We start from the raw sequence: 22,959 nt of genomic DNA, 5'->3' as shown, positions 1-22,959 counted from the left end.
ATCCTCTTTTAGAGCCAGCTAGGTTGGCACCTCCCTGCCTCTTGTGGGAGAGAGTTCCATAGTTTTAACTGTGCAGGGTGCAAAGAAGGACTTTCTTTTGTCTGTCCATTGGCTGACCCCAGTGCATTCAAGTCGGAGGGTGAATGTATCACTTTGTCCATGCTGTACACGGAAGCCCAGAGGGCTGGCATAGCCTTATGCTGAGAAACGCTGGTGTTTTTGGAATGAGGACAGTGGTTATCCTCTCCAGTTAAAAGGTTTGGACAGCAGTAGCAGTGGGGGCAACGGACCCTCTGCTTGAGAGCAGTGAGAGTAAGTAGCCCTGGGTTAGGCAGAGCAAAGGTCTGGCTATAAGAGCATCTTGTCTGGCTGTATCTATGAATCTGGTGGCACTCATCTTGCTTCCTGCCCTTTCTCTTCCAGGCATCCAAACTGGAAAAGCAGAGCAGCCTGCCTGAAGGGGATTATGACAATGCTGTTCCTGCGCTGGAGCCCGACGAGACAGGGTAGGCATCAGGAGAGCATGGGCTGTGTATGAGTATTACTGTTGATTAGTATTTATTACCCACACTTCACCGTAAGGGCCCAGAGCAGGTTGCAGCATTAAAACACCATATGAAAAGTAAATTTAAGCAACTTACAAGCATAAAAGTAAGGTGGGCTCTACAAACTTTGTCTCAGGTGACAAAGGCCAGGGTCAAGAGGAGCCTTTTCAGCCTTTGCTGGAGGCTGTATAATGCAGGCTCCAGGTGCCTCTGTGAGGGGGGAGGTCCCTAGGTCAGAACCCAAGAAGGTCTTTCCTGTGTTTGAGGTGTATATGTGGGTTGGAGCTTTGGACACCCAATGTTCTCACCTTGAATTGGGCCAGGTAAGGAGCTGGCAACCAGTGTGGCTGTTTTAAAACAGGGCTTATATGAAATCTAAATGGGTGGGAAACCCATGAAGACTTCCAGAGGTTTCTGGACTCCAGCCTCCCGTCATCCCTGAGCATTGCCCATGCTGGCTGCAGGGGCTACTGGGAGTTGGAGTCCTGCGACCTCTGGAGGGTCCCCCACAAGCAGTGTTGTCCCTGTCCTCCTGGTTTGTAGCTGGGCTCACACACAGCCTCCTCTGCCAGCTGGAGGCCCTCCACCTCTTGCAGGACTCCAACTCCCAGCAGCCAGGGATTGTGGGATCTGAAGTCCAGCAGCGGCCAAAAGTCCACAGATAACACAGGGTCTCTTCAGTTCCTTTCAAAGCGCAACATGGCAACCCTCAAGACTGGGCAGGAAGTTTTGCTGAGCACATGCCTCATGTGACTCCTGTCATCGAGCCAGGCTGCATTTTCACAAGCGAGTGAAGAAAAGCCCCCCCCCCCGCCTCCCCGGTTCTCTCCCCAAATGGCCCTGGGTAAAGCTGTAGGCAGTGAGCCAGAGCCTCCAGGAAGCAGATCTTTTCTGGGCCTTGTTCATGACTGCCTACAAGTGGAGGATGCATCTTGGGGTGAAGGAGGTTGCCTTTTCTGTACCTGACAGCCAAGCCCAGCTGGCTAGGGACTTGGGGTGGAGAGCAAAGAGCACCATTGGCAGCCTTGCAGGTGTCCCCCCCCCGCCCCCCCGCCCCCAGTTTCTTTAGTGGCTTTTTCATATCAGTCTTCAAAGGGAGAGGAAAACAGTTATCCTCTGGAAATTCTCTCTTGGCCACTTGGCAGAGATTCTGATTTGCCAGAGACAGTCAGGCAAGTGGCCCTCTGAAACGCTTCCGTGTGTGTGTGTGTGTGTGTGTGTGTGTGTGTTGGCAGAATCAGCAGGAAGGCCAGGCAGCGAAGCACCTTCCGACAGGGAGAAGGGCCCACCTCCGAGGCCAAGGACCCAGATGCCAGCCCCAGCCTCCCCAGCACAGAGGACGTAATTCGGAAAACAGAGCAGATCACCAAGAACATCCAGGAGCTTCTGCGGGCAGCTCAGGAGAACAAACACGACAGGTGAGGAGGCCAGGAAGTCAGAGCAGAGGTGCCTGGAAGAAGCGCTTGAGTATCCTGGTCTGCGTTGAGCAAAAGTGCTCTTCCCCCCTCAGGAGGGATCCTGGAATCAATTAGATGAGGCAGCATGCAGAGCGATGATGATGCGTGTGTGTCTTGCAAGTGTGGGTTGACATCCTTCTTTCTTTAAAGAAAGAGAGGCCCAAATTCTTGTACACCTGGCTGGCTTTGCTACCTTTTCCATCCAAGGCAACTGGCAGCTTTTATTTTCATCCTTCTGGACCTCCTAACAGGCCAGGATCTGGTGCTTAAAATCATGCCTTCCTCCTCTTTAGCTGGGAAAGGGTGTGTCTACAAGAGGAGTCCTGAGCTACACAAGTATCTGATGGTGTCCTGGATTTTCCCACGCCCCTTCCTGCTCGCCCCATTCGGGGTTGGAGGGGTGTCAAGAGGCAGAAGTGACCCTGGGAGTTTGGGAGGGGGGAAGCTTGAGTCACATGTGTGTCCTCTTGAGCAAAAGTGTAGGTTATGACAGCTTTATGCGCTCCTTGATTCTGCAAGCGCTCCATTGGGCTGTGAGGCGCTCCTGTGCTGAAAAACCTCTCTCTCTCCTCTCTCTGGTTTTCCTCCTTGGGGTGCCCAGGCCATTCAGGCACAGCAGCGCCCCCAAGCTTAGGCACAGCCTGGGCTGTTTCAGTCCCCTGGTTCCATGGGCCGAGCGAGCTTCTCTGCAGCCTCTGACCCTCCGGCAGCCTGACCCTCCCACCACCTGGTATTCTGGCCTCTGTCCCTGCCTCCCAGGCACAGTGTCCTTTTTCTTTCTTTGGGGTCCTCCCCTCCCCTCCCAAGCATGGGGTGTTTAGCGGTTATGCAAGAAAGGCTGCCGAACACCCTGGCCCAGCCTGCTCAGCACCATTTGGGAGAGGAGCTGGTGTTTGATGGGAGTGCAGTTTGGGGCCAGCAAGCGGGGGGAGGGTTCCTTCATCCAGCCTGGCATTTTTTGTCCGTCCCTGGTACCCTAATGTGCAGCAGTGAAAGGGGAAACCTTCTTTGACCATCCACAGGGGTGTCACCTGCTCAGCTGGCACCCTGTGTTTCATCACAGGTTGTACTTGCCTCGTGGGACTTTCTGAGCTCACTTGAGGGCAGAAAAGAGAAGCGCAGGCAGCTGATGTCTGAAAGAGAGACCTAAATCCAGATGAAGAATCCTGTACCTCTGAGAAGCCCCACAAGAGCTAAAGGAAAAGGTTGAGGCCCTGGCATTTGGTGATGGGACACCCCCTCCTCCACCATGGAGAAAGATGGCCTGGGAACAGGATGAGTGCTAAGAGGCAGGGAGTGGGAGGGTGCAAGGGAGCGGCTTCATCTTTGAGCTTTAGGAAGGTCCTGGCTGCTCTTGGAGCACAGCAGGAGCTCTGCTGATCCTAGGTGGGCTTGCTGAAATGGGCTTTTCATTTTCTTGTTCAGGTGAGGGACGTTTGTCCCTCCCACACACAGTTGAACTCCAACTCCCAGCATAGTCCTATAGTCCAATGGCATCTAGAGGGCTGCACAAGTTGTTAAACTGGAACTCACTGCCACAGGAGGCAGGGATGGCCACTGGCTTGGATGGCTTTAAAAGGGCATTGGACAAATACAGGGAGGAGAATAAGGCTCTTAGCCGTGATGACTCTGCTCCCTGGGTCCCATCACCATCCTCCTGGGGTCTGGCGGCAACTGTTTGGGCTCCACATCTGTCTCCACCTCTGATGGGCTTTAGATGAGACCTTCCTTGCCTCAAGCAACTTTCCTGCATAATCGTCCATGACTGACCCAGCTCCCCATCTCACCTGCCTGCCTGTCTTTCTGTGGCTTGAGTTTGGGGGGGAGCATGGAGGCTGGGCATGCAGCTGGTAGCAAGGAGGTGTGTGTGTGTGTGTGTGTGTGTTGACTGGGGGACTAATGCACACATGGCTGGGCCACAATTCCTGGCTAACAGTTCTGCGCGCACCAGTTGGATCTCGTGGGCTGTGTGGGTCTTGGCACTTCAGGCACACAGGCTCCAATCCCTGCTTGCCTGTAACTCCATCACGTCACTTTTTGGGGAGCAATTTTGGACATTATGATAAGCATTTTGCCCCTCCTCCCTGCTGCCTCCTCTCCACGATGGCTCTGCTCTGCCTCTACAGTTGGGGGAAGCAGTGCTTCTGAATCCCAGTTGCTGGAAACTGCAAGAGGGGAGAGGGCTCTGGTGCTTGGATCCCGCTTGCGGGTTTCTAACAGGCATCTCGTTGGCCCCTGTAAGTACAGAAAACTGGACTCGGTGGGCCCTTGGCTTGATCCAGCAGCCTCTTCTTAAGTTCTTAGGACCATTGCTCTCTGAAAGGGACAGTTTGCATCTCCTCTGCTCTCTCCCAGCACAATGAGACTCTTTTCTACGAGACAACTTAAAGCTTTTCTTCTGGCTACTATTTTTATTTTAAAGTCTCCACATCAAGCATTTGGACTTCCCAGCTGTACTTCTTGTGTTGCCACTTGCCAAGGTGCATGAGGTGGGCCTGGATGTGTGGGCACCCTTGTTTTTAATGGCTTTGCGCCTGCAGCAACTAATGTCACCTTTTGTAGCCTTGGGGGTGGGGGAACTTGCTTCCCTTAGAATGACCTGCCCCCCTCTCTCCCCTTGCAGCTACATCCCCTGCTCAGAAAGGATCCACGTGGCAGTGACGGAGATGGCTGCCCTCTTTCCAAAAGTGAGTAGCCCTGCAGAGGTCAGAGGGGGGCTCTGAATGCAGCAGGGACTCCCTTGTGGTGGCCAGCCTGTGGAAAGGACCAGAGGACTTATTTCATTTCACCTTTATTTCCAAGGAGCTCAAGGGAGCGTGCATGGTTCTTCCCACTCCTCATTTAATCCCCACAACAGCTGTGTGAGGTAGGTTAGGCTGAGAGAGGCAGTGACTAGACCAAGGTCACACCCAGTGAGCTTCCTGCCCAAGTGGGGATTTGAACCCTGGCCTCTCTGAGGTCTTAGCCCGGCACTCTAACCAGGACACCCCGCTGGCTCTCTTGGGAGAACTCTTACCAGCCACAGGAAGTGGTCTTAGGCCAGACATACCAGGGGTCCCTCTAGCTCGGCACTGGCAGTCTCCATGGATGGGTGGCAGATCTGTAGGGTTTTGGACAAAGGGTCTGCATGCAGAGTGGGCTCCTTTGCCAGCCGTGAAGCTCTCTATTCCCATCCCATCCTTATTAGTTTCTTTAAATGCAATATTTCATTGTGAGTTTTGTAAATAATAAAATATATTATAGTTATGTAAATCATCTTAATGTGCAGAGACTAGTAACATCTAACCAGATCTAAAGAGAAAGGGAATTCTGACACAATCATATTGTATACAGAGATGTAAAACCTTATGCCATACATTCCGCTGCTCACACCTGAATCTCTGGCTGAGCGAGACAGGGAGAAATAATCCAGGTTTGCCCACACTGAGTGAATAGTCAAAGGACAAGAAGGAGAGTCTGACTAAACAGCAGGAAAAGTTATCTGACAGTAAGGGAGTCTCTCAGAAGGTGGTGGGCTCCCTTTCACTGGAGGTTTTCAAACAAAGGTTGTATGGCTGCCTGTCAGGGATTCTTTAGCTGTGATTCCTGCATTGCAGTGGGTTGAACCAGATGACCCCTGGGGGTCCCTTCCAGTGCTACAGTTCTGATTCTAGGACACTGGAGCCAGTCTCAGCTCCCTGGATGAAGCCTTTCTCCAGGCCTAACCGTAAATCCTCTTAGGTCAGCGGTGGCGAACCTATGGCACGTGTGCCAGAGTGGGCACGCAGAGGAGCCCTCACTGCTGGCACACATGCCATCGGCCCATCCGCGCTGTTGTTTTGTTGTTTTTTCCATTTGTGCTCCACCTCCTCCCCATGCTGCTGCGTACATCCGCTGCTTAAACCCAGAACTTTTCTTTTTCTTTTTTGCTGGTAGCTGGCGATTGTGTTCAGCGATTGGTCTGTTTTTCAATTGGCTACAGCAGTGGCTGTTTCTGATTGGACATAACAGTGTTCGTTATTTGACCCTCGTGATTTTTTTTCTGCACTTTTTCCGGTGCTGGGTGGTAGTTCCCAGCTCCCCCCTCCAAGCCAGGCCTCGCCCATTCCCTTCTGCGCCCCCCTACTCCAATCCTCCGCAGGCTCCTCGTCTCCCTTGAGCTTGACCTGCCTGGGCTAGGAGGGCACCTGTGCCCACCACCTACCTGCGTGCCTGGCCCAACCCAGCCTCACCCCTTTGCCGTTGCCAGAGGGAAGGAGGGAGGGAGGAAGATGGGGAAGACCACACCGGGGTGGCAGGCAGGCAGGCAGGCAGGCAGGCATCTGGTGGGAGGGGGGAAGACGGAGGGAGATGGTGAGAACCGCGGCAATTTTTCTGTTCTGTCTCTCCCCCAGAAAGCTCAAAAACTTTGGGCACTTTGCAATAAATAAGTGGGTTTTGGTTTGCAGTTGAAGCAACTGCTGATACATTTTTGCAGTGGAAAGAAAATATTTGGCCCTTTAACCTATCTTCCTCTCTGCATGCTCCTTTAGCCCCCTGCCTCTGATGTTCATGCAGAAGTGCTGCTCTAGCCGGGTGGTGCCTGCCCCCCTGTGTCATGCTTTCCCCCGTTTTCCTCTGTCCTCCCCAGAAGCCCAAGTCTGAGCTGGTGCGCACCTCTCTGCGGCTGCTGACCTCCAGTGCCTTCCGACTGCATTCCGAGTGCACAAAGGCCCTTCCGCCAGAGTCCTGCCCCCTGGCCGACATCCAGCTGGTCACCCAGCAGGTCATTCAGTGCGCCTATGACATCGCCAAAGCTGCCAAGCAGCTGGTTACCATCACAACCAAGGAGAACACCAACTGAGGCCGCCGTGTTCCCCCACCTCCGCAGCAGGCCTCCTGCAAAGGGTCGGCTTGGAAGCTGAACATTTTCATGTTTTTTACAGGAATATTTAAGGTGGTGCATTACTTCTTTTTAAAAAAGGAATCTCAGTATTAAAGGGGGTTTGCATGTTTCCCCCCCTCAAAAGGACCCCCCCCCCGAATTAATGTAACCCACTGCCTTATTTTATGCCTGTATTGCCAGTGTAAAGAGGGTGTCAGTGTATGGAACGTCATGAGCCAATCTTCGCATCAACCGCTCTCACAGGGATGTGTGTGTGTATCTGGGGCAGGGAGTGGCGGGGAGGGTCACACTCTGCACCATTTGTGAACTGAAATGCACATATCAGGATACAGGGCACATATCCCCAAGTCTCGTTATGCAGCTGTTTGACACACCTGAACCACTATGTTGCACGTACCACTAACCTCTGAAGAGCGGGGGTAGGTAAGGACACCCCCCCAACATGATCCCTGCCAATCAGTCCCCACCCCTTGTGAAATACCAGGCCATCAAAGGCTTGCTACAAAATGGTAGGACTAGCCTCCCGACCCCTTTAATATTTTAGTCTCCTGGGACTCTTCTTTGCTTTCCATGGTGGAAGCAGATGGGAGTGTCTCAGATTTTTTTTGGCCCCAGTTCATATGGATCTTTGAAAAAGTGCTTTTCATGACATAACTGCACCACAAAGCTTTCCTAGGGCAGAAAATGGTTTTTTTCTTGTCCTGTTTCTGCTCACCCGCCCCCACTCCTCCTTTGGGGTATCTGCATTCCTGGGAGGATGGCTTGCTGGTGGCGGCTGTGCCGGGAGCGGTGCACTGCAGGGAGTGTCTAGTTGCAGGTGGGACTGAAGGTCCATCTTGGGTGGCAAAGATACAGTGGAACCCTGCCTGGATTTGGGGAGGAGTGAGAGACTGATTGTCTTGTGTTTTTTTGGTGGGGGGGGGGAGAGAACTGCTGGTGTTGAGAGCTGGGCTTGGTGTCCTTTCCCATTTGAGCCCCAACAACCTTGCTTCTTGAGAGCCACTGTTCCTGTGTTCACCAAGGTGGCAGGGCAGGGTGACATTAAGAAAGGGGGCAGCTGTGCAGGGTGGCTGAAAAAGCCTCTGCTTTGCTGTTGGGTGTCCAAGTGGTCCAGTGGATGCCATGGTTTGCAGACAAGATGCCGTGAAGCAGAGTGGCCCAGCCAGGGTGTATGTGTAGAGAGAGGAAGCAGCTGGGGAGGGCGTGTAGTGAGAGGAAGGTGGACCCTGTTCCAGAGGCTGAATGCGCCTGCTGGTGAAAGGATCATAGTAATTCCTGCTAGGTTGACAATTTGGCTGGTGCTTCATGGAACGAAACAGGTTCCATTGATGGGCATGCATGAGAGAGGTTCCTACACTAGAGCACATTGGTTGCACGGAAGCCCTGCTGCCATCGCTAGGCCTTGAGGGAGTGGTGACAGGTTTGTCTTGTTGGGTTTGGTGGGTCTTAAATGGCCCTCTATGGCGAGAACTAGGTCTGGGTCAGGAGCCTCTCTCCCCCCTTATGCCCAGTTGCCCAGTCTGATCCTCAGTGCTTCAGAACATCCTTTGTGCCACTTGAGGGGAGTCTTCCCTGGGGAAGGCGGTTCAGGGGGCAAGTCTGCATTGTGTGTGTCTGGGGGAGAGATTTCTGGGATGGTCCCAACAGCATGCAGCATGCTGTGTAGTGATTTCTGGCAGGGGCCCTTTAACAAACAGCTGATTTTGTCCAGCGACAGCCCCACCCCCTCCCTTCATCTTGGTGCGTCTGGGCCACCCCACTAGTAAAGGCTTCCGATGAATCCGGAGAAATTCTTATGAATTCTGCTGAATGGAGAAAGAGTCTTGGGCTACAGCCGGCCTGTGAGAGTTTGGTGCTCAAGGTGGAAAACCCAAAGGGCAGCCTGTGCCATCATGCCCAATCCTGTGCACACCTGTCTCATAACCAGCAAGAGCTGTGTGCAAGGGTGCCTTGTGGTGCTCTGGGTTCATCTCCCACTCGTTCCACTGCAGCCTTCCCCCCAGCAGGACAAGACCCACTTAGCTCCTCTTCTCTTAAGAGTCTGGCCAAAATGTACGCACAAAACCGAGAGGGTCTCGGGTCTGGGGAAATAGGAAGCTTGAGGCTGGCTGGGCCTGAGCAAGCAAGTCAACCTTCCTCCTGCCCTGCCTAGTGCTCCCCCCGGCAGGCTCTGCCACGGCCCGTGAAGTTGCCAGCTCACTGCAGGGTACTGCTTCTGTACAAGGCAGAGGAGGCGATCTACCCACCTGCATGCCACTCATAGGAAATGGGCAGACAGGCTGTCTGCTCCAGGGATGCTTGGCTGGTGGTGGAGAGGTTTCTGGGTTTACAAGCAGCAGTCCAACTTGAGGGGTGTGTGAGTGTGTGTGTGTTTTACCCTGTTGGTATTTATATATTAAAAGAAACCAAACCAAGTGCCATAATAATGTTGGATGCTGATGTTACCTTGTAATTAACTACCTTTTTAAAAAGTATTCTACTATTTTTGGGTTTAAAGAAACAAACAAACAAAAAAGGTAGAACAGGTATCTTGCTTTTTCTGTTCTTGTCTCCTGGTTTTGTCTTCTTGCAAACAGTGTTGACTGGCATGAAATGTTGGCTGAGCATAGCTGTCAACTTTTCCCTTTTCTTGCGAGGAATCCTATTCGGAATAAGGGAATTTCCCTTTAAAAAGTGAAATGTTGACAGCTATGTGGCTGAGACCAGTTTGGATGTCTTTGCCCTTGTTGGGCCTGTGGGCCCATTGCAGGCAGAGAAACTGTTTTGGGCAGCAAGCGCGCACTCCTCCCTGCCAGGAAGTAGGCTCAGGAAAGGGAAAGCACCTGACTGCTGCGTTCTAGGTCCTTCTCTCATGGACAAAGCAAAGGAGCAACACCAGCTTGCAGTAAGAGAGTTTAAAAGCTTTATTGAGCCTTTTGACATCCCTGACAGAGCCTGAATGGGGAGTGCTTGGAGCCTCCCACCCTCCTCTTCCTTGCACTGCTTTGCCAGCAGCAATAATAGGTAGCTGCTGCTTCCACATCCAAGTTTGGGGAAGGTGAAGGCTTGCAAGGACAGCGTGTGTTTGAGCTGCTGCCTGCTGGCTGAGTCTGTCCACCACCATCCCATATCTCCCCCAAGTGCCTTGAAGGATCAGCAATCCCCACCTGCAGAGCCTCTTAGAGCCACAGTTGCGCCTGCCCTCCAGGAAGGGCCAAAGCCTTCAGCAGGAGAGGGCTGCTGTGCAAGGGGGGCGGGGGCTGCAGCCCTCCAGCCTCTCTCCTTTTTAATCTATACAAATACTCCCACAGCGCCCCCAGCAGGATGCAAGCAGGAAGCAGCTCCCACATTGAGGATTTTAATCTACTGAAATTGGAAAGCAAGCCCCCTCTCGCTTCTTTAGGTCCAGGCTGCTTTGGGATAGCTGTAACTCTGGAAAAGAACAGAGAAGGAGAAATGTTTTCAGTTCTTGCAGGTAACACTTTGCCTTCAACCCCTGGCAGATCCCTGAATGAAACTGCTGGGATGGGAGGCAGCTGCATGTGTAAATAAGAGGTGGTGAAGGCTGCCTTGCTGTGCCCCAAATATGTTGGTCCAGGCACAAAACCCCAAACAGTTTGGAAATGCCTGACTCCCTTCTCCAGGACCCATGTGCTAGGAGGCCAGACAGACAGGCTGGCTGCTCCCCATATAGAGGGCTTGGCTCATCCACAAGAGGCATTTCAGAAACACCCGGGGGACAGAATCACTCTTCTCTTGCCCACAGGATGGGGGAATTCCCTGTTGACTGGCATGAGGCACCAGTTCTGATAGGCTGCTGCCTCCGCCCCCCTCACCTTGTTACGATAGCCGAGCTCCATCATGCGCCTGGCGGCCAGTTGCTCCAGCTCCGCGTTGCGCTGCTCCTGCTCCTTGGCCTTAGCCACTTCCTCCCACTGGCACTGCAGCTCCTCCTGCTCCTGCCGATGCCGCTCCGTGAGCTGAAAAAGCAATAGGGAAAGGAGAGGGAGAAACCCAGCAAGGTGGGCACATCGTCACAGCCCACGTGAACTATTAGAGCTCACACAGTTAGCAGTCCTCTCTGGACAGCCCACCTACCCTCCTGCTTCCCCCTGTGAGCCTGTGCCTTCCAAGTCCCTCTTCTTAAGCACAGCTCGCCTTGAACTTTGAGCATCATTTTGTCATCACCTGCTGCATGAGGTCCTGTGCCCCCAGCCCTTGATCAGTCCTTCACTTCTCGCTCCTGTCTCTGCCTGACTACTTCCCTTTTGTGTGGAAAAACAGTCCCATTCCGGACTGGGGAGAGGAACCACAAAGCAGAATGATGAAGCAGACCATCTTGTAGCTGACGTGAGGATAACTGCCCTGTATTGTCTAGACTTTGGGGAAACCCACCCAGACACCAAAGGTCTGGACCCCTCCTGCTTTTGGTTTTTGATGGCACAAAGTGAGGAGGAATTAAAGAACCTTTTAATGAGGGTGAAAGAAGAGAGCGCAAAACATGGTCTGAAGCTCAACATCAAAAAAAAAAAACACAAAGATCATGGCCACTGGGCCCATCACCTCCTGGCAAATAGAAGGGAAAGAAATGGAGGCAGTGAGAGATTTTACTTTCTTGGGCTCCATAGTCAAAACAAAACAAATTCCTTCCAGTAGCACCTTAAAGACCAACTAAGTCAAAGAAGATATCAGTCTGTACCTGTGCAAGTTTCTTGGTGAGGTTGATGGACTTCCATTTCATGCGGCTCAATGTGGTGCCTTCCATAGTTCCAGTTACAGATAGGTAGCCGTGTTGGTCTGCCATAGTCAAAACAAAACAAATTCCTTCCAGTAGCACCTTAGTTGATCTTTAAGGTGCTACTGGAAGGAATTTGTTTTGTTTTGACTATGGCAGACCAACACGGCTACCTATCTGTAATTGGGCTCCATAATCACTGCAGATGGTGACAGCAGTCACAAAATTAAAAGACGCCTGCTTCTTGGGAGAAAGGCAATGACAAACCTAGACAGCATCTTAAAAAGCATAAAGCCATGGTTTTCCCAGTAGTGATGTATGGAAGTGAGAGCTGGACCATAAAGAAGGCTGATTGCTGAAGAATTGATGCTTTTGAATTATGGTGCTGGAGGAGACACTTGAGAATCCCATGGACTGCAAGAAGATCAAACCTCTCCATTCTGAAGGAAATCAGCCCAGAGTGCTCACTGGAAGGACAGATCGTGAAGATGAGGCTCCAGTACTTTGGCCACCTCATGAGAAGAGAAGACTCCCTGGAAAAGACCCTGATGTTGGGAAAGATGGAGGGCACAAGGAGAAGGGGACGACAGAGGACGAGATGGTTGGACAGTGTTCTCGAAGCTACCAGCATGAGTTTGACCAAGCTGAGGGAGACAGTGGAAGACAGGAGGGCCTGGCGTGCTCTGGTCCAGGGGGTCACGAAGAGTCGGACACGACTAAACAACAAAGTCCTACAGGGGCTGCCAGCTGGCTCCTGAGCAAGACCTACCTGTGCTTCCAACTCCCGCCTGCGCTCAGTTTTCAGCGCAGCCTCCTTTTCCTTCTCCCGGTGCGTCAGCTGCTTGGCCACTTCAAGCTCCTGGATCAGCTGCTCCCGGGACTTCACCGATTCCTGCTGCGCCTGCCTGTTCCTCTCCATCCTCTCTTGGATCTGGCGCGCCCTCTCCACCAGGACCTGTTTCAACCAAGAGGTGAGAGGGAGGGAGAAGCCCAGGCTCCTGTCCCTGCTGCGCAGGCAACCTGCCTTGATTCTTTCTGCCCCAGGTGCAGAGAGCTCACCTCAGCCATGAGTCTGTCCCGGGCCTTGCGCTCCTTCTCCCACTCTTGTTCTCGCTTCTCCCACACTTGCTTGGCTTCCTCCCTTTGGTGGGGTGGGGCAGGGGTGGGGTGGGAGAGAAAGGAGGGAGTGACTTTGAGTGCCAGAGAGGTGTCATGGAGGACAATGGCCTTTCTCCATACAAGTAGGGGACCCCACAGCTGCTTTGAGAACTGAAGAGCACTGACCCAAAGAAATAATAGAACTACAGAGTTAGGAGGGATCCCAAGGGTCATCTAGTCCAACCCCCTGCAATGCAGGAATCACAGTTACGAGATTCCTCCAAGCTCATCACAGATCCCCTGCCAGATCCTAGGAGCCCTCTCCACCCACAGCTGGACCGCTGGCTGGAGCTGATGCAAAACCTGGAGGGCACTAGGTGAAGCGGGGGGGGGGGGGGACTGGCGGCTGCTCTTCTCCAGCTGTCTCCCCACCACCGCAACCACAACAGCTAAGCCACTTTTGCAGGGTGAGGTTTGTCAGCTACAGGGAAGAGGAGGTTAAGGGGGTGATATGATAGCCATGTTCATCCATATAAAAGGATGTCACATAGAGGAGGGAGAAAGGTTGTTTTCTGCTGCTCCAGAGAAGCGGACACGGAGCAATGGATCCAAACTACAAAAAAGAAGATTCCACCTAAACATTAGGAAGAACTTCCTGACAGTAAGAGCTGTTCGACAGTGGAATTTGCTGCCAAGGAGTGTGGTGGAGTCTCCTTCTTTGGAGGTCTTTAAGCAGAGGCTTGACAACCATATGTCAGGAGTGCTCTGATGGCGTTTCCTGCTTGGCAGGGGGTTGGACTCGATGGCCCTTGGGGTCTCTTCCAACTCTATGATTCTATGGAAGCAATTGCTCCTCTTCCCAGCAGCCTTTGCTTCAGCCACACCGCCGAAGGGAACGCTGGCAACAGCTTGCTCCACAGCCCGCCCTCCATCCCGTTCTCCCACCTCACCTGAAGACGGTCTCCAGCTCTGCCTCCCGTGCTTTTTCCAGCTGGAGCTGCTCCTCAATGACATCCTTCATCCAGGCCACGACAGCCACCGCTTGCTCCCGCTGGGCAGACTTCAGGCGCTGGTCCTCATCCTCCTGTTCCATCAGCGCCAGGAGGATCTGCCTGTCCTTCTCCTGCAGGGCAGACCAGGAGAAGCTTCCGTGGGCCTCAAGCCAACAAGAGCCTTTCCCAGTCCCTTGGAGTCAGAGCTGCTAGGGACAGAGCCCAGGACCGTCTGTGTGCAAAAGGGCGTACTCTGGCATGGAGGCCCAGCCGCTTCCTTAAGGCAGGGCCAAGGTGGCTGGAAGAGATGGGAGGTAGCAAAGGCCTAGCAAACCAAAGAGGATGATCAGGCTGCCAACAGTAGAACAGCCGCCAAAAAAGCAGGAATACCACAGGGAAGGCGTCTCCAGCATTGTTGGCTTTACAAAAAATGTTGAGATTTGGCAGCAGGCTGTGATGCAATCAAGGCAAGTGCCACTGACCATGGGCAGGGTGCAGCTCCTTGTACTCCAGAACTGAAGGGGTATGGGACAGCCATCCTACCAGCCTTCAGCTGTGCTCTGGGCCTGAAGCACAAAGCATTCCAGTGGCCCCAACTTACCAGCTCCTCCTGGATCCACTGGGCTCGCCTCTTCAGTTGGGCTTGATACTGGTGCCTCAGAAAGCGCCTGAGAAGAGAGAAGAGGAGAGCCAGACTTTGTAATTCACAGGAAGAGCCAGAGAAAACAAGCAGGGGGGCTTCAGAACTGCCCCAGCTTGTTAAGTTCTCAAGCGCAGCTAAAAGTACATTTCAGCTACACAAAAATATAAACAGCACCCCTGAGCATGTGCAAACTGCCTCACTTTCACCACAAGTAAAGGCACCCACAGGGTCACTTTTGGCAAGGTGGAAGTTGCAGCTGCCTAATATATCTTGTTTGAGAAATTAAGTACTGGCGCTGACCCATCCCCTAGCCACGGATAGGAACCCTGCACCCCTAAACCTAATTTCAAGCAGGTGTCCTGGGAGGAAGATACAGTGGGAATGAGGGGAAAGAAGGAATGAGATACAAGGGGGGTGTCCCTCACTTATGGCTCTGGCACTGCCAGGATTCCACCCAACAGATTTCTCCTCAGCCAAATAAAGGTTCCCCCATTCCTGCCCTCCTTTCTCACCACCACCACCACCTCCCAAATCCTTACTTAGCTAGGGAGGGAACTAAATAGCAGCTCTCAGGGCAGCCAGGTGCCCTCTGCCAACCCCCTCATGCCCTCTGCTCTCCAATAGCCGTACCCAAGTTCAATCTTCTTCCTCTCCTGCTCCTGGCACTTCCGCTTGGCCTCCAGGGCTTCCAGCTCCCAGTGCTGCCTGAGCAGGTTCTCCTCTTCCCTCTTCAGCTTTGTGGCCTGAGAAGAAGAACGACCCAGAATCCTTCATCTCCAGGCTCACCTCCCTTTCCCAGCAGGAAAGCAGGGTGGGTGGGGGACAGAAGCTGCTAGGGAAAGGAGGGGCTGGAGCTGCCCCTGCAGCAGAGGCTGCGCACTCAGCATCCCAGATGCACATGACCAGGAGCTGCTCAGCTCTTGCACCTCCTTGCCGCTTGCCCCCACAAGAGCCAACCAATTGCGGGCATGTGCAGCCGGGCACCCAACACTCCTCCTGGCAGGGCACATCTCCCTCAGCTCCAAAAGCCCTGGAGCAGCCACGTGGAAGCGTGGGTTGCACTGACACCCAAAGCTGGGTCGATTTATAACAAATACCTTCAGTTCATAGCCCCCAAAGGCCACGTGGGGCCTGCCCCTAAATCCCACTTTCTGTGGTGGTCACATATGGGAAGAAGCAGAAGAGGGAGAGAGGCTTGGTTCACGGATCTGCACCTGCACCAAGGACAGAGTTACTGTCTCTCTTCCCCCAGCCCCCCCCCCCAAATCTCATCTCTGACTTTTCTTCCAGGGGACTGCCACAAAGAAAAGCAAGACAAGACAGATGGCAGGTGGGGGGTGGGGACTGGCGCTTGCAATCCTCCACCAGCTCCCTTTCCAGCACCATCCCTCAATGCCAGGCCCTAGCATGTACCTCCACCTCCCGCAGCTGCAGCTCCTTGATCTGCTGCCGCAGGAACTCTGCCTGCTTCCTTTCTTCCTGCTTCCGCCTCTCCTCCTCCTCCTTCATCCTCTCCAGGGCTTCGCTCCGGGCTGCCTCGTATTTGTTTTCTGCACGGATCTTCTCTTCCCGCTCAGTGGCTTCTCGCTGGATCGGGGTCAAATGGAAGCGTGAGCATCCTGTCCGCCTGCTGCCTTCTCAAGGCTGAAGGAGCAGGGAGAAGGGGAGACACGGGGCACCAGGCCCAGGAAGCCTGCAAAGAGGCACACTGTGGCTCCTACCTGTTGCTTCTGAGTCAGCTGATCTCCCCAGGCCTCCACCACGTGATCCTTGTGCAGTTTGGAGCCAACCTGGTGGGAAGGGACAGAAAGCAGGAGCTCAGCTGTCTCAATGAACTGCTACCCGTCCCCCATCCTTTGAGCTGCAGAACTTGCTTTAGAGGGGAGCAACAGCATTGCTTCCCATTCCAAGGTTTGAGCTGGAGGAAAAGGGCAGGAGCATCCTGATACAAAGAAGCAGGGAGCCAGGGTTGGCCTTGGCACCCAGCATCCTTGGGCAGGATACAGGGCACACTGCCGACACCTGCCCTGCTGCCACCTTTTTATCAGAAAGGTTTCCCAGCCAGATATTCCCACCAGCACAAAGCAGCATACCCCACAATGCCCCAGAGTGACCCAACACCAGGGGGCTCAACCCAGCCATGTTGCTCAGAGTGCCGCTGGCGCCCCCCTTGCCAGGAAGCCTACCAGGGCCTGAGGAAAGGCACTCTGCCTTGGAGCTGGCCCAGCCTGGATCCTGCCCCAAGAGGAGACTGTCCTACTCCGTCCCCCTGACAGAGCTGCATTCTGTTCTAATGCACACCCCCCCCCAGGATTCCTTGGGGCAAAATGATGCTGGATTGTGCCCTTGTCTCTCACCTCCCGGAGCTTAGCGCTGTTGTTCTTCCAGCACTCGTACAGACAATCCTCTGCAATCTGTTAAAAAAGCAGAACTCAGAATCCCTCATGCAGGCAGCACCAGAGCCTCACCCACTTGCCAGTTTACTTCTGTTCTCAGACAGAACAGTACACAACAGTACAGGAATGTAAGCGTGGATATCATGTTACATCAGCAATGGGAAATGAAATTACAGGGATGCGCCTGCAGTGGCAGAAGAATGCTGCTGGGAAAGGATGCCTTTGGCAAGACTTGGAAGCATCACTAGGCAACATGACGGTGGCTTTGACCACCAAAGCTGCTGCAAGTCAAGCTTTGGCTCCTGCAGGTGCCTCTGGGAAGCCTGCAAACGCAGCAGCACTTATGGACAATGGGGCACTCACAAAGTAGACCTGTAGAGGAACCAGACTTGCCAGCAAATACACAGCCTTCCCTTCCTCATCCTGGGAAATTCTTACACTGAGCTGGTGTGTGCCCCACCCCCGCACCCCCCAGATGGTTTAGAAGAGCAGACCAACATTTCCCATGGCAGAGATCACCTCCTGACAATTCTCTCAGCCCTCCCAGTGCTTCTGTGAATGCTTCTGAATGTCGTCCTATGAGGAAGAGCCCTTAAGACTCTCTGATTTAAGACCCTGACAAAGGATGTGTCTCTATTGTAACCGAAGGAAAGTTGCAGTGGGTTGGACTAGATGACCCTTGGGATCCCTTCAAATTCTGATTCTATGAGAAATAGTCTTCCTTTCAGACTGACTTGTTTTCTCCGCTCCTCTCTGGCTGACTTCAGCTCGTCATGTCTCCGCCTCTTTTCACTCAGGTCTGCATCCTTGTTCAGCTGCAGCTCCTGCAGCTCTGCTGCCAGCATCTCACGCTCCTCAAAGAGCAGCTTCTGGAGCTGCCTGCGTCTCTGCTCCAGGCTGAGACACTTCTCTTCCTTAAGCTTCTCACGGTGATAGGCGGTCATGCTAGCAAAGGTTTTAAAAAAGAAAAGCGAAGATGAAAATGGTAATATTCTGCTGGTCCCAACTTTAATCCCTTTTTCAAGTTTAGCTTCTAAAAACAGCCCTGACTTCCCTAACCTTCTTTAAGGATGTCCTATTCTCTTTACTGGGACGCGGGTGGCGCTGCGAGTTAAACCACAGAGCCTAGGACTTGCCGATCAGAAGGTTGGCGGTTCGAATCACCGCGACGGGGTGAGTCCCCATTGCTCAGTCCCTGCTCCTGCCAACCTAGCAGTTCAAAAGCGCATCAAAGTGCAAGTAGATAAATAGGTACCGCTCCAGCAGGAAGGTAAAAGGTGTTTCCGTGTACTGCTCTGGTTCGCCAGAAGCAGCTTAGAGTCATGCTGGCCACATGACCCGGAAGCTGTATGCCGGCTCCCTCAGCCAATAAAGTGAGATGAGCGCCACAACCCCAGAGTCAGCCACAACTGGACCTAATGGTCAGGGGTCCCTTTACCTTTATTCTTTGTTGTGGCACACAACACTGATGCTGGCGCTCCCAGTTTGCTGCAAGCTTGTAGAGAGCGGTCCTTTCTTTCCTGAAGAAGTGTAAAAAGTCTGACCCTCTCTCAGATTCTAGTGCTTGTTTACACTTCAGCTATTTTACTTGCATTTCAGCTGCCGGGGACAGCTAACAGGGCTGTGGAGGAGGGGCCAGGGCCTTTGCCAGTGCTGCTCTTTCCCTTTCTTGTGTTTGGACACAGTTAACAGCAAATGGAGCCAAAAATTCTACCCAGGCATTATTCAAGTTGCATGCTTCTCCCCACCCTGCTATGGGTCCCCACTGCCCTAGCCTTGCCTTTGCTTGTAGGAATGGCGTGAACTCCACTGGGCCTGCTTTGAGCTGTAGACCCCAGACTGTTGAAAATAGCGGCTGTTCAGCTCCCACAGTTTCCGGAAACGGGCTTCTTGCTCACGGTGGTGCACAATCTGCTGCTCAAGGGCTCTGCTGCGGTTGCTCCAAAACGAAGGGATTGTAGGCAACGCCATCTGGGCAACTCTGGAAACTCTGGATTAAACACCTCGTTCCTGAAGGACATGAGAAGTATTAGTTTTAACAGGTGCATGAACCATCAGCCCACCAAGCTCCACTCCCCATGCAGGCCAGCCGACCCCAGCCCCCAGGCACTCGGCATTCCATGGCTCAGAGCCTCCCCAACACACACTCTGCAACACAGACCTGGAAGAGATGGAGAGGAGTGTGTTTTCCCAGCTGCCTACATATATTACGGCTGCAATGTTTAGTCCATTCTGTCACTTAGATCAACTAAAAAATTGGATCAAATATAGGAAATATCTGTTGGTTGATTGGGTAGCAGAATATTTTAAAAGTTATTCACATAAGTACAGTGGTGCCTCGCAAGACGAAATTAATTCGTTCCGCAAGTCTCTTCGTCTTGCGAGTTTTTCGTCTTGCGATGCACGGTTTTCCATAGGAATGCATTGAAAATCAATTAATGCGTTCCTATGGAAACCGCCTTCCCCCGACCTCTTCTGGCGGGCGGCATTTTAAAATCGCCCGGGACAGCGGAGGACTTCTCCGCTGTCCGGGCGATTTAAAAGCCCCTGGGAAGGCAAGCAGGGGGGACAAAGACTTTTGCCCCATGCCTGCCTTCAGAAGAGGTCCAGGACAGGCTTCGCGGACCTCTCCGCAAGCAGCGGGAGCGCTCCTTGCGGAGAGTTGCCAGCGCGCCCAGGCTTCGCGGCCCCGCCGCCCGGCTTCGGGACATCGTTCCGATGCCAGGCGGCGGGGGGAGGCTTTCTCGCCCCGCCGCCCGGCATCGGGACGATGCCCCGAAGCCGGGCGGCGGGGGGAGGCTTTCCCGCCCCGAAGCCGGGCGGCAGGGGGAGGCGTTCCCGCCCCGCCGCTCGGCTTCGGGACATCGTTCCGATGCCGGGCGGCGGGGGGAGACTTTCCCGCCCCGCCGCTCGGCTTCGGGACATCGTTCCGATGCCGGGCGGCGGGGGGGGAGACTTTCCCGCCCCGCCGCTCGGCTTCGGGGGGAGGCGTTCCCGCCTCGCCGCCCGGCATCAGGGCATCCTTCCGAAGCCCGGCGGCGGGAGGAGGTGTCCCCGCCCCGCCGCCAGGCTTCGGAGGAGGTCTGAGGACAGCGGGGAAGACGAGCTGCGCTTCCCCACTGTCCCGGAGATTTCCCTATGGGCTGTCGTCTTGCGAAGCAAGCCCATAGGGAAATTCGTCTTGCGAAGCGCCTCCAAAACGGAAAACCCTTTCGTCTAGCGGGTTTTCCGTCTTGCGAGGCGTTCGTCTTGCGGGGCACCACTGTAAGTGGGAGCTGCTGCCGGCCTGCCAGGCCACCCTGCTCCAGGGGCCTGCTGTCCTGGGACTGGAGGACAGATGGGCAGCCCACTCTGGCCTTTGCCACTGGGGAGCAGCACCTGCTGCCTCTCAGGGAGGGTGGCTGGGAGATGCATGACTATTAAAAGGGGTTAGGCAAACGCATGGCAGGTAGAGCTAGCAGTAGCTACTATAGCAGTGCGCCACCTCCACTGCCAGAGATGGCAGGCCTCTTAGCAAGAGGCGCTGGGGCCCACAAGCAGGGAGAGTGCTGGGGCCCTTGCGTCCAGCTTGCAGGCATCTGACTCCGGGGAGAACTGAATTCTGCAACGGGGGGACCTTGCATCTGATCCACCTTCAGGATTCGGAAGGGGAGAGAAAAACCAACTAGTGCCATCCATCAGCTGCATTGTGCACTTTGCCCTCAGCTATATTTCGATCCTGCAGGCAGGAACTACCTTGTCTGTTGAAATCTGCACTGCAGCTAGAAGACTTAAAGTGCTTTGCGCGTGTTAATTGTGTGCGTACCAAGCATCGTCCTAGGACCTGCGACAGCCTCCCTAGCCTCGCCCCAGAAGAAAAAAGCCCTTTCCGAAATGGCAATGCTCGGACGCGCGAGCGCACCAGGAAAGAGCACGCCGCGGTTTTCGCAGGCTCCTCAGCGCCTGACGGGCCCGGGACAGGCCATGAAGCCCCCGGGATGTGAGGCGGGGGGGGGGGGCGCCGCTGCTGCCTCCCGGCCCAGCCTGCCTCGCATCCGCCCCTCGAGATCCCTGGATCCAAAAGGGGGAAGGAAATGCAGATATGATCCATTCAGTCCTCAGTCAGGGGCCCTCGCCGCGAAAGAGCCTCCGACGTCACACAGTCGACGCCGTGACGTCAAAAGGCGAACCGTTTTCACATCGACGCGACGCGCTTCTATGCGCAACACGGCGGAAGCTGTTAAAAGAAAAGGTAAATCCGGTATTTAAATATGTAACAACCACAGGGCAACAGCCAGCTACCGCCACCCACCTGGAGCCCCGGACGACACGCCGCCGCCTCCGCGACTCCTAACGGCTGAGCTGCTTCCGGGGCCTCCAAGCGGCTCCATGGCAACACTTCCGGGCCGGGCTACGGGGGCCGCCGAGGGACACGCCTCCTCCGAGCGCTCCGCGATTCCCATCCCGCCTTTCGAGACGGATGGGCGCTGTGGAACCGCCGCAGAGATACGAGAAAGTAGAGAGAAGCACCTTGCTTCGCACGCGCGTCACTTCCGGGTCCCCGTCCGAGACTCCTCCTTGCGAAGTCTGCGCTCGTTTCTTTGACCAGGTCAGCTGAGGCTGGGGGAGGTTGTAGTCCATCTACTGAAGGCATTCAAAGACCTTAAACCAGGGTTGCCCAACCTTGTGACGCCAACTGCTGGTGGACTACAACTCCCATCATCCCTAGCTGCCAGTACCAGGGGTCGGGGTGATGGGAATTGTAGTCCAAAAACAGCAGGCGAGGCGACCCAAGTTTGGGCAACCCCCTTTGAAAGAGTCCTGGGCTTCGCCCAAAGAATCCTGGGAACTGTAGTTTGGGGGGGGTGTTGAGAGTTTGGAGGAGACCTTCCCTGCTCTCCTCGCAGGGCCCTTAAGCGGCAGTGCCTCTTCCCGGAGGAATCCCCTGCCGTCGCTGCGCCCCGTAAGCCCCGGAGCGCCGATGGAAGCGGCCTCCTAGCGCAGTCCTGGGCTGGGGCGGATGGGGCCGCGATGCCCAGCGGGAGCTTCTTCCCTTCTGGGGCTGAGCCTGGAAGCCAGCCAGCCGGCCGGCCCGGCCCTTCGCATGCAATCTTTTCCTGGAGCTACTGGCTGGAGGTATTGGTCGTCTCCTGCTGCGCGTCCTGCTTTCTGCTCGGATTCTCTGCCCTGTCTCTGGCTGTTGCCCGCCTCGCTTCTGTCGGCATTTCGTGTCCTTCATGCACTGGACCCCCGAGGTCGCAGAGGGTGTGGGGCTTGACATTTCTTTCAGAATCTGCAAAAATAAAGGGACCCCCTTCTCTTGCCTCTGCTCCCTTTCTGCCCCTCCATCTTTTTTCTTTTCTTTTTCTGTTGCAAAGGTGACTTTGGTAAGTGAGTAGAGGACTTGAATGGGCCCAAATGAGATGAACAGATTAGAAAAATTATGTAGAAGAAATGCTTGTGGCCAGGATGTAGAGATATGGGAATAGTTCAATATGTATGTTGAATCCTATGATCACAGAATCTGAATGTTTGAAACCCCCAGTGTTCTAGGCGCATTTTGCGACAGGGAATTTCATTAGCACAAGCAGTTTCTGAGCTCTGGGAGCAGTACTGCACCTAAAATTTCAGATTAAAGCTGCAGAGTGAAAGGAAAGGAGGACCTTTTTTCTGCCTCCAATTTAAGAATATTAGGGGGGTGGGCAGGGAAAGGACTAGACCATGTGAAAAATGAACATAATATTTTAGCTGCAGTTCATTCATTTTCAGCTTTGTATTTTTCTTATTAAAAAAGTGCACCTAGACATTCTGTTGTTGTGCCCATAACCAGCTCCTAGCTTCCATATCTCAGCCTAAGCCTAAACCTGCAATCCCAAACACAATTATGGGGGAGCAAGCGCAGCTAAACACAGTGGATCTTACTTCTGAGTAGGCATATACGACTGTGCTGTAAGACTGCGATCTTGCGAGTAAGTTCCTTTTAGCTCAAGCTGAATTTCTGTAGGGATTCAAGACCAAATGTTTATGGGGTTTCTGTATCACTGTAAACTGCTCCGGGAATGAAAGCAGGAGTGTCATAGATACAGAAAATCATTGTCATTATTAAAAATTAAAATTAGAATTATTATAGAGGGCAGGATTCCACACCTTCTGAGATTCATGTATTTCTACCGTGGCCACACCTAGACTTTAAAAATGTATCAAGATTAATAAAGCATTTTGGTTTACTTGTTGGGCATGAAAATATTGACAATATTAAAATTGTTTGCAG

The 22,959-nt window shown here is 53.7% G+C and overlaps 2 protein-coding genes and 2 long non-coding RNA genes across 12 annotated transcripts in view; 2 read left to right on the top strand and 2 right to left on the bottom strand.

Annotated features, from left to right (window-relative positions):
* The window catches only part of GIT2 (GIT ArfGAP 2), a 40,714-nt gene extending 31,322 nt beyond the window's left edge, over positions 1-9,392 (top strand). For 5 of the 9 annotated variants that reach the window (XM_081836521.1, XM_081836517.1, XM_081836520.1 and 2 more), the window contains 5 exons: positions 424-506; positions 1,781-1,963; positions 2,604-2,732; positions 4,626-4,689; positions 6,612-9,392. In XM_081836521.1, the coding sequence (XP_081692647.1) occupies positions 424-506; positions 1,781-1,963; positions 2,604-2,732; positions 4,626-4,689; positions 6,612-6,824 (672 nt within the window). In that variant the 3' untranslated portion in view covers positions 6,825-9,392. The remainder of the gene's footprint in view (positions 1-423; positions 507-1,780; positions 1,964-2,603; positions 2,733-4,625; positions 4,690-6,611) is intronic. The other 4 variants (XM_081836524.1, XM_081836522.1, XM_081836519.1 and 1 more) reach the window with 1 other exon arrangement.
* The window catches only part of LOC309327362, a 55,050-nt gene extending 35,922 nt beyond the window's left edge, over positions 1-19,128 (top strand). Inside the window, exon 2 of the long non-coding RNA XR_014150521.1 lies at positions 19,036-19,128. This is a non-coding gene — a long non-coding RNA (uncharacterized lncRNA). The remainder of the gene's footprint in view (positions 1-19,035) is intronic.
* The window catches only part of LOC309327364, a 53,341-nt gene that overhangs the window by 292 nt on the left and 30,090 nt on the right, over positions 1-22,959 (bottom strand). The window lies entirely within an intron of this gene.
* On the bottom strand, positions 9,746-21,121 carry TCHP (trichoplein keratin filament binding). Its single transcript, XM_081836577.1, has 13 exons — positions 21,001-21,121; positions 18,490-18,719; positions 17,444-17,654; positions 16,671-16,727; positions 16,035-16,103; positions 15,727-15,900; positions 14,944-15,056; positions 14,272-14,338; positions 13,629-13,801; positions 12,640-12,721; positions 12,350-12,535; positions 10,682-10,825; positions 9,746-10,277 (listed from the first exon to the last, which is right to left on the bottom strand). The coding sequence occupies exons 2-13, from the start codon at positions 18,678-18,680 to the stop codon at positions 10,245-10,247; spliced, it is 1,500 nt and encodes a 499-aa protein (XP_081692703.1). The 5' UTR covers positions 18,681-18,719; positions 21,001-21,121; the 3' UTR covers positions 9,746-10,244.

This window comes from Podarcis erhardii (genome assembly GCF_964252035.2).
Source record: "Podarcis erhardii genome assembly, chromosome: 13".
In the NCBI taxonomy this organism is placed as follows: Eukaryota; Metazoa; Chordata; class Lepidosauria; order Squamata; family Lacertidae; genus Podarcis; species Podarcis erhardii.
This window is presented reverse-complemented; position numbering and strand designations above follow the sequence as displayed.

Coding starts and splice junctions, on each gene's coding strand:
- TCHP (XM_081836577.1), bottom strand. CDS start 18,680: ATGGCGTTGCCTACAATCCCTTCGTTTTGGAGCAACCGCAGCAGAGCC. Junction 13,802..14,271: donor AGTGGATCCAGGAGGAGCTG/GTAAGTTGGGGC, acceptor TCTGCCCTGCAG/GAGAAGGACAGGCAGATCCT. Junction 12,536..12,639: donor GGGACAGACTCATGGCTGAG/GTGAGCTCTCTG, acceptor TGGTTGAAACAG/GTCCTGGTGGAGAGGGCGCG.